Below are 16,577 nucleotides of genomic sequence, written 5' to 3' on the forward strand. Positions count from 1 at the left end.
TTTTTAATTTTTTATTTAATCGATTCAATTTAATGATGTAATTATTTATAATGAAAATTAATAATGATTAATGTTTTAAAAATATTAAAATTAGATGATTTAAGGAAAAAATAAAAAACAAAGATAAAAGTGAAACATAAAAAACCCTTTTTTGGGGCACTTTTTAATCATTTATTTTTAATTTTTGATTTATATGCCTACAACCTCTGATTTTTAAATCAATTGGTTTAACAGACTAATTCGATCCAGATTTTATAAACTTGTTAATATCTAGTCGATAAAAGATACAATTAAGCGGTGATACATACCGTTATGAAAAAGTTAACAAAATGACTAGTGGAAGGACCTATTTGAAACGATATTGATAGTTTGAAAATTAGTTAAAACTTTTTGAAATTTAGAGACAAATTTAGAATTTAACATATAATTTAAGGATGTTGGATGCAAATAGAGTTGTCCATGTGTAAAGCTGGTTCTAACAAAATTTTAGGCCTGATTGAGATCCTATCTGGCCAAAAAAATGGGCTTAAATTTTTGTCCAAGCCCGACCTGGTGTATCCATATTAATTTTTTAATTTATTTATATAATTTTTAAAAAATATATAATACACCAAATATACTAAAAATATTAAAATAAATGTTTCCCAACAAAATGATTTTTTTTTTACTTACATAATACTAAAATTAGTAACTTAACAAGCAAATACCTCTAAAATAATAGCAAAATTAACAATAAAATAAGTGTAATACAATATTCAAACATTAACAACAAAATAGTAGCAACATAATAATGAAATGGTAACAAAATAGTGGTAAAAAGTGGGAAAACAACAGCAAAACAACAAAAAAATTTTATATCAAATTCGGGTCGGGCCCGATCTGGGCAAAGAAAATATTACTCAAGACCTAGCCCATTTTCTAAACGGGTCTTATTTTTTGTTCAAACCTATTTTTCAGGCCTATATTTTTGTTTATCATAACAAAAAATAGTTTAATTTCAATCGAATATACAGTTTGATACTTATGTTTTGGTAAAATTTGAGATTTAATTTCTGTACTAAATGCAATCATTAGTATTTTTCCGTAAAAATAATCTAACTTAGCTTTAATTATTAATTTTAAATATAAAGTGAAATTACAAAAATGGACCCATATTTTATTGCTATTTCTCATAGATATTTATAGGATACAATATGATTCTAACACTAACAAACCTAACAGTCAAATCTTATTACAACAAATTACAAACTTTGGATTATTAATTAGTTGATCCATTCATCTTCAAGATTCAAATAAGATTCTAGACCTCGAAGATCCAAGTGTTCACCTGCCTGACAAAACTCGGTACCATGACTGTACTCCCCGTTGTCCGCCACATTATTGCCCATTTTATCACCGCCGTTTTGGGTTCGATACAACTCCGGGATCGCGTTGTATTCGAATGCGAGAAGTTCATTGATATCGAAATCGACCAAGAAATCCATGGAATTGTTGTTAGTATTATCCTCATTGATGGCTGAAGAAGAAGGGGTCTCACTAGGACTGTTGACTAGAGTTTCGGATTTGGGGTCTAAAGTATCAACATTGACGGCCTTGGTGCACTTCACTGCTTTGGTCCTAATCACATTGTGAGAAGAAACTTGGGGGGTATTTGGAGAAATATTCCTTTTTTGGCCTTGCATCCTTTTGCTTAAATTTGTGTTCCAATAGTTCTTTATTTCATTGTCTGTTCGCCCCGGTAATCTTCCAGCAATCAGAGACCACCTAAAAAGAAAACACAAATATTTTTAGCTTTTTGGCTTTATTTATTGAATGGGTTAATTCACCAGAAGTCCCTGAATTATTAGTTGAATTTTGAATTAATACTTAAAGTTCACGTTTTGAAGTTTAGAAAAGAGTTAACTACTACTATCATTATCACTCTAATAGAAAGAAGTTCACGGAATAGCTGTCAAAAGGATCTATTGGAAAGATACTCATGGGTTAATTTCACTAAAAGTCCCTAAACTATGAGTCAAATTTTAAACTAATTCTAATTAAGTATTTAATTAGGATTCCAATCCGTAGCAAATTAACGTTGGTCCTTTTGAAATGAAATTCAAAGTCACAAGATGGGATTTTTGGTGGGTCAGGCTTTCCCTTTGTTTTTTCTTCATTTTAACCACAGAAAATTGTGGTTTAGCCATTAAAACAACAATAATTGAGAATTTTGGCATCAAAGGTTCATGAAAAGGATCTTTAAGGTGGGAAAAGTAAATCAGATTTCTTAAATGTACTAATTAGCCAACAATGATTACAGATCATCAATATCTTTCGCACACTTTAACAATATATTAATTTTGATTTCATTAATCTTAAAAGCAATAGATGAAAGGTTAAATTATAATTTTAATCCTTCAATTATGCTCAAATTATTTTAACATATTTTTCCTTAAAACATGCTTCCCAACACACAAAAATCCAAGTAGCATGATGAGGTGAAAGGTATGCTTTTAAGAAAAACTCATATAAACTCTCAAGAAGAGAGTTAGAACGTTGGAAACCGCCTCGAATATTGACCGTAAAACAAAGTGAAATATATGCCTAAAAAATCCAAGTAGCATGATTAATTGAAAGAGAAATTTTTAAGAAAAATCCATATCAACTTTTTAACCATATTATACCAAATTAAGGTACTAAGATTAAATCTCAAATTAGAGCAAAGTAGAGGCACTAAAACCCAAATTTGACCAAAAGAGAGAAGAAAAGTGAAGTTTACCTGTTACCAAGGAGCTTGTGTAGTCTAATAATGAGCTCTTCTTCTTCAATAGAGATGTTCCCTCTCTTAATGTCCGGCCTCAAGTAATTCAGCCACCGGAGCCGGCAACTCTTCCCACATCTCTTCAACCCTATATATATATATCAAGTTACAAATTAAACTCCGAAATCATACAAAAGCTTGGGTCAATGCTATTCTATCAAAGTTTCGAGTTGGTATATTATAGACAGAAAAACAATACTAGAAGAGCTTTGTCCAGTTTAGGATCTTCCTCAGCTCAAACAGAATAATAAGTATATTTTCCGTGAAATTTAGCAGGACTATACCAGCTTTTTGAGGAAGGTCTCTCCATTTGCCTTCACCATGGATGGTGATGTAGTTTTTGAGGATTTGGTCTTCATTTGCAGTCCATGCTCCTTTGTTAAGCCCTTCTTTGGCACAGCAAGGCCTCCTCCCCATATTTTTACACAGACACACAGTCGCTCTCTCTTTGAGTACTGGATTTCTTCTTCTTCTTATTATAATTGTGGGTGGACGTCATTTTCTGGTGATTTATGGGGTATTTATATAGGGAAGCCGTTTAAACTACTTATACGTAACACCGTATACTGGGGGTTGATGTTTGCATGTATAAAGGAACCCCAGGCACTCTGAATTATTGAGTAAAAAAAAAGGGCAAACTGCACTCGAGGTTATTGAACTATTAGTAAATCTATGTTTTAGTTATTCAACTTTAAAAAGTTACAAAATAGTCACTGAACCATTTAAAAGTTTTCATTTAAGTCCCTAGACTGTTAAAATCGTTGTTGATGAAATAGCTTTAAACATTATGAATTTGCGAATCAAAATCTAAATAACTTTCTTCTTCTATATCCAACACTGATCGTTAAATTAGTTTGGATCTAAAGTATATTCTTTTACTCGTTGATGGGTATTGATTTGTTATACCGATCATTAAATAATTGTTTGAAGCTCACTAGCTAAACTTTTTAAAAAAAAAAACTTAACAATCAAATTACTTAAATAAAAACTTTTGAATAATTTAATAACTTAAATGAAAACTTTAGAATAGTTTAATGCCCATTTTGTAACATTTTGAAATTTAGTGTCCCATGTCCAAAAAATTCATATTCAAATTCCAATTTGACTCGGTCCGATTGATTCTGCTTACACTAATTAAATATATAAAAAATATTTCAATTTAAATTTGAGTTGGGTTGGTTCAAAGTCAAAATACCTAGTCCAAGGTTCAACCCACATATATGTATCAAACTTATGCCCACTTGATTTATGTACAAGTCTAATTCCAATGCTATATCAGTCTCTTATATATGTATGAGTTTAGAGAAACTTTTGAACCGATGAAAATACGCTTTATTATTAATTATATTAATAAATTGAAGTTAGAATAATAATTTATTAGTATTATTATGTGATAATAATAAAAGTAATATTAATTAATATGATAGTATATTAATGTGAAATTAACTAATTTGATATTTTTAATAAAAATTTATACTTAGAAAAACATAATATAGTATTAATTATTCTGTATTTGAGATTTTTAGTCATAGGTTTACAATTATTTGGTTTTAATAATATTTAAATAATTGTGAATGTTGTTTATCATTGTGTTATGAAATATTATGTCAAAGGAAATAAAGTATTAAAATAATAGTTTTTGTAATTGAATTTTAACTCATTTTAGAATTATAAATTATTTTATCTAATTACTTAATATTTACTACCGCTTGTTTCACACTTTTTGTTTTTATTATTTTTAAAATGTTATTTTATTTTCTCAATTATTTTTCAAAATTAATGGGCTTTTATTATAAATTAGATCAATTCTCATTTAATTAGCAAATATATATTTTAAAAATTATAAAAATATATTATTTAATAAATTTAAAATAAACACGTAAAATCAATGTAATGCATGTGATTTGGGAACTAGTATGACTTAAATGTGTAATATTCTCATCAAAATAAATTTAATTAATTAAGGGTCCGACAATTTCACATTTTTTAAAAAAAGTAATAATAATAGTTCGGTAAACTGTAGAAGAAAAAGGGAATGAGAGCTTTCAATTGGTGTAGATGGTGTGAATAGAGAAGGTCATACAACAGTGATTTTAGTAACTCAATGACTTAAATGAAAACTTCCGAATAATTTAGTGATCATTTTGTAACTTTTTAAAATTAAGTAACCGAAATTCAAACTTATTTATACATTTATAAAGCCCTTTACTAAGTTGGTGTCACCCATCAATGGAGTCTCAACTCAGTTAGGGAAATTCTTTTGATGTCCCTTTCACATTTAAAAAAAAAATTATTTGAGAGTACTTTAGTCTTTTTATTAAAAAAACCAACAATATGTGCATAGGATGAGATTTGAACTCATGCCAATTAAGTTAGCAAAACTTTAAATTTACCGGGCAATCAAAGTATCATTTTAATATTTGTATACATTTTAATTTTAATATGCACATTTTATTACTTTCATCAATTGTACGTATTAATAATGTTATTGATTGAAATGGAGTTACAAATTAACTCGACACCAACTTAGGGTTGATGACAACACTATGATAAATAATTGTATCCATTTCGTAATCTTAATCTAACGTATTCATGTGTTTATATTTCGCTTTCATTACCGCTTATTCTAGTTTTTTTATTATTCTAATATTTTACATATTTCATGTGTTATTAATTAGTTTTAAATCATACATTTCATTGTTTATCATATATTATTTTTAAACACAAATCCATATTTTAAAACCATAATTTCTACACGCATACACGTGCGATAAACTTCTAAATTATTATTTAATTGTATTGATTGACGTTTACTTGGGTAATGGCTATTCAATATCACAGAGGAAAACAAGTGCCCCCGCCCCATGTGCAAAAGAAATCTGCTTTTCTTTGTTTCCTACAATTACTGTACGACTGCTTTTCGAGGCTCATTAGTTGAGGGATTCACGTTTTGAAGTTACAAGTTTGAGACCACAAATTCAAATTCTTTTTAATAATATATTCTGCATGCAAACAAAAAGAAAGGGGAGAAAAACACTGTATATTCATCACAAATCATCACCATCATATTGAAAAGTCAATGCTTGTGTGAAATTACTAATGAAAAGCTTAATTTCTTTGTCTCTTTCAATTAGTTCAATAATTACATTGTTAATTAACACTTGTTGAATGCATGGGATTCACGTGTGTGTGTATATATATATATTGACAGATAACACTGAAACGTGATAGGTGTGTTTAGAGATATAGAATGATTCTTTTATTTTATTTTTAAACGGTAAATTTAAGATTTAACTTCATAATAAAATTAATAAGTGTTAGATGTAGTAGTAAGACACATTGGATGTAGGTTTAAATTTTAGAGACAATATTATTGAAAGGGGTAGCCATGAATCTCTAACATAGACTTTAAAATGGGTATGAACAATACAAAAAAAAAAAAAGAATGAAAGAAAAAGATATAGATATTTTCATCGATATATAGGGTTTTTTTTTTGGTATAATGATATATCTAGCTTTTAACGTTGATATCTTTTGTCAATTTGATATTTCTTCTTCTTCTTCTTCTTTTTGGAGTTAAATTTAATAATTAATCTTTCAAAAAGAGTCAAGTCATTTTTTTAATGAAAATGACTGAAACATTATTTTTTAACAATATTGACATGGCAACCCGCGTGGTAGTCCACTATACTTCATGTTAGGTTACATCAACAAATAATTTAAAATTTTAAAAAATTCAAAAAAAAAAAGAAAAAAAAGAAGAAGCATGAAGTGCTTGTAGATTGCCATGTAACCTACCATGTTTAAAATTTTATTATTTTAGTTAGTATTTTCATTAAACAAATAGAAATTCAAGCCTTTTTAAAAGGTTGAGAGTCAAACTTAACTAAAAAAAAAAAGAATAAGGTCCAAATTTAAAACAAATATAAACGATATTTAAATTAGGCATCATCCCAAAATTCCTAAAGTGGAACATATTACGCACTTAAATGCATCAAATTCACGTTTTTCTAAATTTATCCAACAACAATGATATGAATCAAACTAAAACTCAATTAATATATAATTAGTTTAGTAAACCAGGGCATCCATCGCCAACAGTCATAAATAATCCACTTGTTGCGGGTGCTCTCTGAAGAGATAAACAACTGACCATGAAATATGTTCCATTCTCATAAACAAGGATCGAACCTTCAACCATATAATTAAGGGATGAGGCGAGCAATCCCCACAACCATATAATTAAATATTTTTAGCACTACAACATAAGAATAATTATATAAAGATTAAATTTGAATTTTAAAATAATTAAAATGTTAACTTGTGATACGTGGAAATACGAGATTGGATATGTTGTACATTAATGTTGAATGATAGCGTTTGAAGGCATGGCCTCCCTTGCTCCAATTAGAGAGCGACAATAGGTAGGTATCATCTATTGCTTAAAAACCATGCAAAAACAACATCACGTACATCGACGTTACTTCCACGATGCATGGTAACGTACGTGCTAATTAAGCTTATAAAAACAAAGAAATAAATTAATAACATTGGAACATGACAATAGCCAATAGATCAATAGTTCCTTTGCAATCCAATTTCACTAATTTAAATTAAATTTTAATTATAAAAACAAAGAAATAAATTAATAACACTGGAACATGACAATAGCCAATAGATCAATAATTCCTTTGCAATTCAATTTCACTAATTTAAATTAGATTTAGTTGATGAAGTTGGAGTTTCATTTTATGTTTGATGAATTGGTAGTGTATGTTGGTTCTTGAGACTTATTTATTTTTATGATTTAAAAAATATAAAAGTATAAACTATTAAAATGATGAAATTGCGTTTTAGTTTTCGTAAAAATATATAATTTAATGTTATCTCCCTCCTCTCAATATTTTTTTTTTTAACTTCAACCCTAAACTTAGGGTGATTATCTTACCTTATTCACAAGATATGAGATCAAGATATTTAATTGGGGCAGGTTTCTAGAGATTTATTTTGACCACAGTAGCTTGGTTGTGAAGACTTAAACGCCTATATAATAAAGACTTGTTTGATAGTTTCATGTGTGGCATTAAGAGAGTACAATTGTGAGGAACATGCATGGGTGTAATTTATTTGAAATTAAATTATTGTAACAGTTTGAGTGAAATTTGTTAGGATTTTGTGTTATTAGTGTAGTAATTTCATCATTGTTTACTTGTAATTTTAGAATCAGTCGAATAAATAATTATTTTCACGTGATTAATTTAATATTTTGGGTATGGATGTCTTACATAGATTTTTTGTATAAAGCAAAATGTCTAGGCCAAACTACTGTGATATGGATCGGCTAGCTTGTTATACACCCTCCATTGAGCCAAAGAAGGTGGAACAACTTCTCAAGGATGAACATTAGCTACAAGTGATGCAGGAAGAGTTGAACTAATTTGAAAGGAATGATGTATAACAGTTAGTTTTCAGAACAAAAAACAACAATGTTATAAGAATAAAATGGATTTTTAAGAACAAAACAAATAAGCAATTCACTGTGTAGGATTGGATTCGAATTGAGTAAACAATTTAAGCAGTAACTCAACACTTTCGGTGTAAAATTCTATATTTTGTTAATAAACTATATGATTCTTTTGGTATTGTTAATAAATCATATGATGACAGATCGTAAAAAAAAAAAAAATTTAATTTATATTGACGTATTAAAATTTGGTCCATTGACCGTGTATATATAGAATTTTTAAACCATCTACACATCATATAAAAGTTCTTGAAGTTTGAGTTTAGTACATTAGCGAAATTATTGTCAATGAATTAAATGATGATATGATATCATAAAAAACTTTTAAAATAAATACAAATGACTTCATTTATAATGATATGTCGAAATTAAATTTACTAATCGTATATAAAATTATAAATTATCGGTGCACCAAATATAAATTTTAAATTTCGAATTTAATAGTTCAAAATCTAACATTTAATTTTGTTTCTTATTTACAAATTGTTTTTTATATATAATTTTATTTTAGAAATTTGTAAATGCCCTTGGCAGAGAGAGTATGTAAACTACATCATTTGGAAACAATGGACCACCTCTATTCCCTATGTATTTAAAAGATTGCATTTGAACCAATTGAGTCTTAATTCGATTGGCATGCGTATTGTTGTCAATGTAGAAAGACGTGAATTTAAATATGCTAAAACACATTATTCTCTTATTTATGGGTTGAGGGTTGGGAAGGACTTTAATTATCTTCCAATTTAAGGTAACCCATGTACAATAATGTGCAATTTGGCACATTTGGTTATTTACATAATTTATTAAGTTACATATACGCATCTAAATATATAACAAGTATATAATTGGTTGACCTTAAAATATATATAAATGGTTTGAAAATTAAAGGTAAATTATACTAGTAGTTACTTAATTATTAGTATATTTTATTGGTCATCCAATTATTCAAATTTTTTTTGTCACCAATTGTTAAATTATTAACAGAAAAATAACTTGACAACTTTTAAAATTGGCATAATAGCAACTTTAACCCTCAACATTTACACATTGTATAATTTGGTCTTTTTTGTAGTTTTGCTTTTATTGACATTGAGAGTAAATTGACGCAAATGTATAAACGTCGAGGGTTAAAGCTGCTATTATGACAAATCTAAAATCTGCCACGTCATATTTACATTGGTTATTTAACTAATGGTGACTCAAAAAGACAAATTTGTATAATTGGATGACTATTTTGTAACTTTTCATAATTGGGTGACAAAAAAAATTCTTACAAATATTTGGGTGACTAATAATGTAGTTTACCCAAAAATTAATTGCTTTGTTTCTTTCTTACTTTCTTTCTTTTTTAGTACAAATGGCTGTGCTTGAACTAAAATTGAAGATAACTCTTTTATCCCAACTCATAAACTCGAGTCTTTGCTCTTATTCCTAGATATTCGAAAATGGAAATATTTTTTAAAATTACATAATAAAAACTTTGTGTCTTTCAACGAAATTAAATTGGCATGTGAATGTGAAGATGAAAGGTGTGAATATCAAAGAAAATGATAAAACTAGAAATTGTGGCACGTGGGTGAAAAAATTAAAAATATTAAAAGTCATAAAAGCAAATATATTAGAGATAATTTTTCCAATGTAAAATTAAAAGATTCTGGTTTATAATTCTATATTTTGTTAATAAATTATATGATTCTTTTGGTATTGTTAATAAATCATATGACGATACATCATCAAATTTTTTAAAATAAATTCAAGTGACTTTACTTACGTATTGAAATTTGGTTCATTGATCATGTGTATATAGAATTATTAAACCATCTGTTGGGAATCGACTCGTATAAACAACAAACAAGTAAAATAGAGAAAATTGGGAACAAATATTTTACGTGGAAAACTCCATTACCCAAACCGCAAATACTAAGCTCAAAATTTCAAAGAGAAAACCGGTAAATAAAACCCTAAATCTCATAGGGCACTCACAAAAGGGTACAAAATACTCTCCATAATTGTCATGAAACTCTCACCAAAACTCATATGCGACTACGTCTTGTCGGCCTCAAAGAAAAAAAGCCATTGTTGATTTTGCATGTCAAAACATAGATACAATGTCCCTTTTAAGTAGACTTAGATTAGAGTTCTAATCATACTAAAATATCCCTGGAATAATTAGAGTCTAACTGGGAGAATCAATCCTGCGTGAAGTCTAAAACGCAATTGCCAAATAGGAGAACACATCATGACGTGACAAATTGCCTCGTCGCGTCGTTGTCTCTACTTTATTGTTTCAACGTTGTCGCGACGTCCTAATCCTCCTCCTCCCTCCTCCTCCTGACGTCAGGCCTATTTTGGGTCTTCTTCGATTGCTTGTCAAAATATCTTTCTAAATGCCTGCAAAACGTCTGATAAATACGAGGCACACCCTACACCATCTATGCATCATACAAAAGTTCTTGAAGTTTGAGTTCAATACATTAACGATGTATAAAATAATTGTCAATGAATCCAATGATAATACATCATCAAAAACTTTTAAAAATAAATATAAATGACTTCATTTATAAGGATGGTTCGAAATTGAGTTTACTAATTATGTATAAAATTATAAACTCTCTCTTATTTACAAATTGTTTTTTTATATATAATTACATTTTAGAAATTTGTATATGTCACCACCTCTATTCCCCATGTATTTAAAAGATTCCATTTGAAGGCTACAATTTGGCCTTTTTTTTTTCTTTTACAAGGTTCATTATTTTACAATAATGTGCAATTTGGCACATTCGGCTGTTTATTTTCTACCCATAATTTATTAAGTTACATATATATAAATGGTTTGAAAATTAAGGGTAAATTATATTGATGGTCACTTAATTATTAAGGAAAATTACTTGACAGTTTTAAAATTGATGTAATAGTAATTTTAATCCTCAACCTTTATATATTGTATAATATAGTCTTTTTTTTGTAGTTTTACGTTATGTACGACATTGAAAGTAAATTAACACAGATATACAAATGTTGAGAGTTAAAATTGCTATCATACTAAATTTAAAATCTGGCACGTGATCTTTCTAAGAAAATTGTTAAATGATTATTAGAGAATATATAGATTGTATTTATTTTAACATTATGTCTTTCGAACGAAATTAAATTGGCATGTGAATGTGAAGATGAAAGGTGTGTGGATGTCAATGAAAATTATAAAACTAGAAATTGTGGCACGTGGGTGAAAAAAATTTAAATTATTAAAAGATTTAAAGTCATATTTTATCTAAATATAGGAACTCACAACATATTTTAAAATGGGTTACAATTCTTGTCCGAGCCCTAGTTTTGTGTATTAATTTTATAATTAAAAATAAAGGAGACAATTGTTGTTTGATCCGATAAATAAACCTAGTTTAAGTCAACAAGTTCATAACTTGATCCAAGTGTTTAAAAAAAGTAAAATAAAATCTTACAACTTAACTACAAAATCACAGTCTCTAATACAAAGTAACGTTTAATCTACGTACTCACCAACTTGTCAATAAGATCATTATTAGTTCATCAGTGGTCAATAATTGTTGAATCGCTAGATTCAATTGTTGTTTCCATTTTTTAATATATATTTTTTTCTAAGAAAATTATTTAATAAATTCAAATTTTTATTTGATACTTTATTAATAATTTTTTTTGAGTATTCTCTGTGCGTGCTCGTTTTATTGTTTATGTTCAGGGTTTGTGGTTGTCTCTCTCAACAATGTCGTCTTTAAAATTTAAACCTACATTGATACATATAAAAAAATTCTTGAGCACAATTCTATCAAGGTTTAAAATCAAAGCGAGGTAATTAAAATATAAATTTATTTAAATTAAAGTAAAGTAAAATATATAAATATGCTTATAATTTGGGTATTATTAATTTTTTTTTTCTATTTGATGTTCGATTAAGCCGTGATTAGGGATGATAACAACCAGCATAGACCTTCCCCAAAAAAGGCAAAATTTTATTTTAATCTCTTTGAGAAATTCTAAAATCATAAGTTAATACATCGTAAAACGCACTTTGACACTTCAATATGATGCAATTTTAATTTAATTCATTTAAAATTTTAGAAAGAATAAGTTAATGCAATAATAAAATTGTACTTTAGTCCCTTAAAAATTTATATTTCAATTTTGACTCTCAAAATAAATTTTTGACTTCATCATTGTGGATGCATAATTTTAAAAATCACTACCACCTCCATAAATGTTGAATGCATCTATCTCCGCCTTACCACGCTCCGCTTCAATTTAACTTTTGCTACTTACCCTTAATATTTTCAATCCTTTTTTAAGTGAAATAAATATTTAAATATAATTCTTCAAAAATCTTTAAACATAAAAATATATGACATTTTTTACATTACGTTATTATATTTTTACCCTGTTAATTGTTTATATATACAATAATAAAAGAATTTAGGGCAATTTTAAATTTACCATCCTTAAGTTTAAAAAAAGGAAAGCAATGGGAATTAGCTTTAGTTTTGGCAATAAATAGTTAATATTTAAAATGGAAATCCTATTTTAATATTAATATTAATATTTAAGTAATAAGAAAATTGGAGGATCCAATGATGATTGAGAGAGATACAGGCAAAATCCTCAAAGCCTGGAACCAAAATGTTCCCATTTCAATAATACATTACGTATGTAAACACAATTTTTGAAAATAAATAAATAAATAAAATCATAGCGGTTGCTGTTTTACGTTAAGGTTTCCTTTTTCCAAAAAGAAAATTATTGCACTAAAAACAATTGACTTTGAAGCCATTTACAATAAGATATTTAATTTTAGTCAACTAATTTATAAATGATTGCACATATAATATAGGACTATAAGTTAGCTCAACACTTTTACATTACGGGTAAAAATAAAATTTATATAAAAACGAGGACTTATAAATAAATATTAATAATATAATCAATATTCATTATAATTATTATATTTTGTCTATATAACTATTTATACAATTTATATTTTAACAATTCAACTGTTATATTTTTGCAATTTGGGTTGGTCCAACTTGAATTTAATTTAATTAATGAAAAATATTTTTAAAATTTAAAATTAATTATAAAATATTAATTAAAATATATTTTAATATTTTATTAATTTTGAACGATGAAATGAGCTTTTGGATGGATTGGGCGAAAACAACCTTGAGCTTGAAATATTTTTAAGATCCGCCTCACTCGATCGACCCATGAACAACTTTAATTTCAAGTTTGATATAAATTAGTTTTTTTAACTTACTTGTTTTATGCAAAAAAAAAAAATTAACCATTAAATTTTATTAATATATATAAAAATATTTTAAATCGATATGATATAAATATCAAATCGGTTAAAATTTTAAATGTATTATAAGTACAAATATATTGATAAATTCAACGGTTGGACTGTTAACATATTAATGGTAAAGCGTCTTTAATTTTACACTGGTGTAAGTAGATCCATTCGTCAAAATTTATATTGAATTTCTAATTTAGGGTTTAAGGTGTCAAGTTTAGGATTTTGAGTTTATGTTTAAATAAAATTATTAACATTTATTTATATATCTTTCACTATTTTTATTTCATTTGTAATGAAATGTGATGTTATTCATTAACAGTATTGGAGAGTCATATAGTCAAAATGTGTCCAACATTCACCCTAGAATATATATACGTTGGTATGTATGTAAAACAAAAATATATATACGTATGTATACATATGATAATATTGTAGCTTGGCCATGAAACCTGGGGCCAACATTTGTGGACTAACAAGACGAGGTTGTCTGTCTATTTTGGAAATAATTCACATTAGGCTCTAGGCATAATCAAATAGAGTTTATTGATGTATTGATAAAAGTATTATGAAAGCCATTATATTAGGAGTTCGATTATATTTTGTTATTTTTACTTTAAAATTGAGTAATTTTACTTTACGTATATTAGATTAAAAAATAAATTGGTCTTTTTATAAAAAATTTCATCCATTTTTATTGTTAAAAACCAGTCCATGTATGTAAGATAGAATGAGGTACACAAGACACGCCATGTATATCTATTTGGTTATTCTATTAATCACGTCAATATTTAACAGTAGAAGTGAATGAAATTTTTAATAGAAAGAATCAGATTGCTTTTTACTATAATGTACAATGACTAATTTACTCGTTTTTTTAAGCAAAGTAAAATGCAATCTAATTCCTAATACAATGACCTCTATAATATTTTTACCTTGAGGCGGGTTAGATTTTTATTTTATTAATACTAAAAATAATTTTAAAATAAATTTGGTTAAATTATGATTATTTGATTTTTATTAGGAAAATGAAAATATATTATAATTATTTTTAAGATTTGAAAGGATTTCAAATTGGGTAAATTAATATCTAGATCCATCATTTTAAATATATTATTTGAAAATAAATAAATTTATATTTTTGCAGGATATAAATATTCAACATTCTCTATCCACCTACAATTAGCTTAAAACTAAGTATTTAAATGCATTATATCATAAACAAAAATGGTTAGTAAATTGTTACAATTTATAAATCCTAAATTGATTTGCAAACGTCTAAATATATAATTTTAGAATAAACTATTTGAATTATTTTATATTATACTTTTTAATAATTGGGTCAAGGAAAAATTTATTAACTCTTAGTTCACGTATGTTGTATGTGATTTTATTTGTTTAAGTTTTATAATTTATTAAACAAAATAATTCTATTTTAGGTAATTAATCGGAAGTAACATTATTCAAAATAATAATTAATAAAAATAATTAAAATTTATAAATTATTTTATTAATTCAAATATTATAATAATAAAAGAATTCCTAATTCCTAATTGCATACTTTCATGTTTCCTTATATATATAATGCTTAAAATTACTAATAATCATTTCTCAACCTTTAATTAGGAGGATGAATGCGTTCAAGTGCACTTAAACTCACATCTTCTTGTATCGGTAACAATAACGATGCTAACAGATAAATATAATGTAATATAAATTTAATATAATATAATAATACTCCAAATGCAAAAATGTTGTCTTATTTTGAAAATGTTTTTTATTGATGATTAGATACTTTAATAATATGAACCAATATAAACACATGTTAAAATGACATCACAATTGAAATAGGAATGAAAAAAAACTAAGCAAAATTTATTATGGCATACATAAATTTTAAAATCCAAGATCCATAACTTAAATCTTGATACTTAAAGATTTAAGATCTGATACCATATGATAAGAGGCCGCAGACCAAGATCAAATTCAATTTGTTTAATGCAAAGAAAAACCAATTGGACGTAGGAAAAACTTCTTCCTTGGCAGCAAAGGAACTTGAAAATTGTGTTTGAATGTTAGAACAATTTAAGAAAACAAACTAAGAAGATTAAGTAGTCAAGAACTAAAATTAAATCGATGAATAGGAAGATTGAACTGAATACGAGATGAATAGTAGATAGTTGTACGATTAAACTTTTTGAGATATAAACCTCAATAAATTCAATTAAGGGCTCTAATTAACCCTCTAAGAAATAATCCTTGGCAAATTGAAGAAAGAAGAATGGATTCTCATAACTCCTTGAAGAAAATCGAGAAGAAAAGCTACTTCAAAAAATTATAAGAAAATAATCTTGCACGAAAGAAATTAACTTCAAGAGTTGAAAATTTTATTAATAAATGAATGCCTTTAATGAATAATAAAGAAGCTTTTATATAGGTTAGCTAATTACATCAAATCGAACTCTCAAGTATAATTAAACTCTAATTAATCTAAATAAAAAGTATTTTACTATAACTAAGCTTTCTTATTGACTAATAAACATAAAACTACTAAATAACTTAAAATACTTAAAAATATCCTAAAATTTAAAATAAATAAATAAATAATAAAAATATAAAACCTAATAGATATAATATTAGGCGTGTATATAATAAAAGTTAAGCCTAAATATCAAATCGAATATGGCTTAAACTTGAATTAAAACCCAAAACTCGTAATTTCCCATAATAATCTCATCCAAAAATTTTGCTCGCTCAATCTTCACTAAAACGATCATAACTTGATATCTCAAACTCAAAATTGAGTGATTTAAAGTGCATTGCTTAGCTAAGAGACAAATCTTCGATCCATATGAAGGAGTATTGACCGAAAAATGCTTAGAAATACACAAGTCAACTGATTATAACATAGGCTAAGGTGTGTGGGATCG

The 16,577-nt window shown here is 26.7% G+C and overlaps 1 protein-coding gene across 1 annotated transcript; it reads right to left on the reverse strand.

Annotated features, from left to right (window-relative positions):
* Positions 1–1,135: 1,135 nt before the first annotated feature.
* On the reverse strand, positions 1,136–3,357 carry LOC108470711 (transcription factor MYB1-like). The gene is made up of 3 exons (XM_017772148.2): positions 3,085–3,357; positions 2,759–2,888; positions 1,136–1,764 (listed from the first exon to the last, which is right to left on the reverse strand). The coding sequence occupies exons 1-3, from the start codon at positions 3,215–3,217 to the stop codon at positions 1,263–1,265; spliced, it is 765 nt and encodes a 254-aa protein (XP_017627637.1). The 5' UTR covers positions 3,218–3,357; the 3' UTR covers positions 1,136–1,262.
* Positions 3,358–16,577: the final 13,220 nt, after the last annotated feature.

The sequence above is a fragment of the Gossypium arboreum genome, chromosome 7, assembly GCF_025698485.1.
Source record: "Gossypium arboreum isolate Shixiya-1 chromosome 7, ASM2569848v2, whole genome shotgun sequence".
Classification (NCBI taxonomy): Eukaryota; Viridiplantae; Streptophyta; class Magnoliopsida; order Malvales; family Malvaceae; genus Gossypium; species Gossypium arboreum.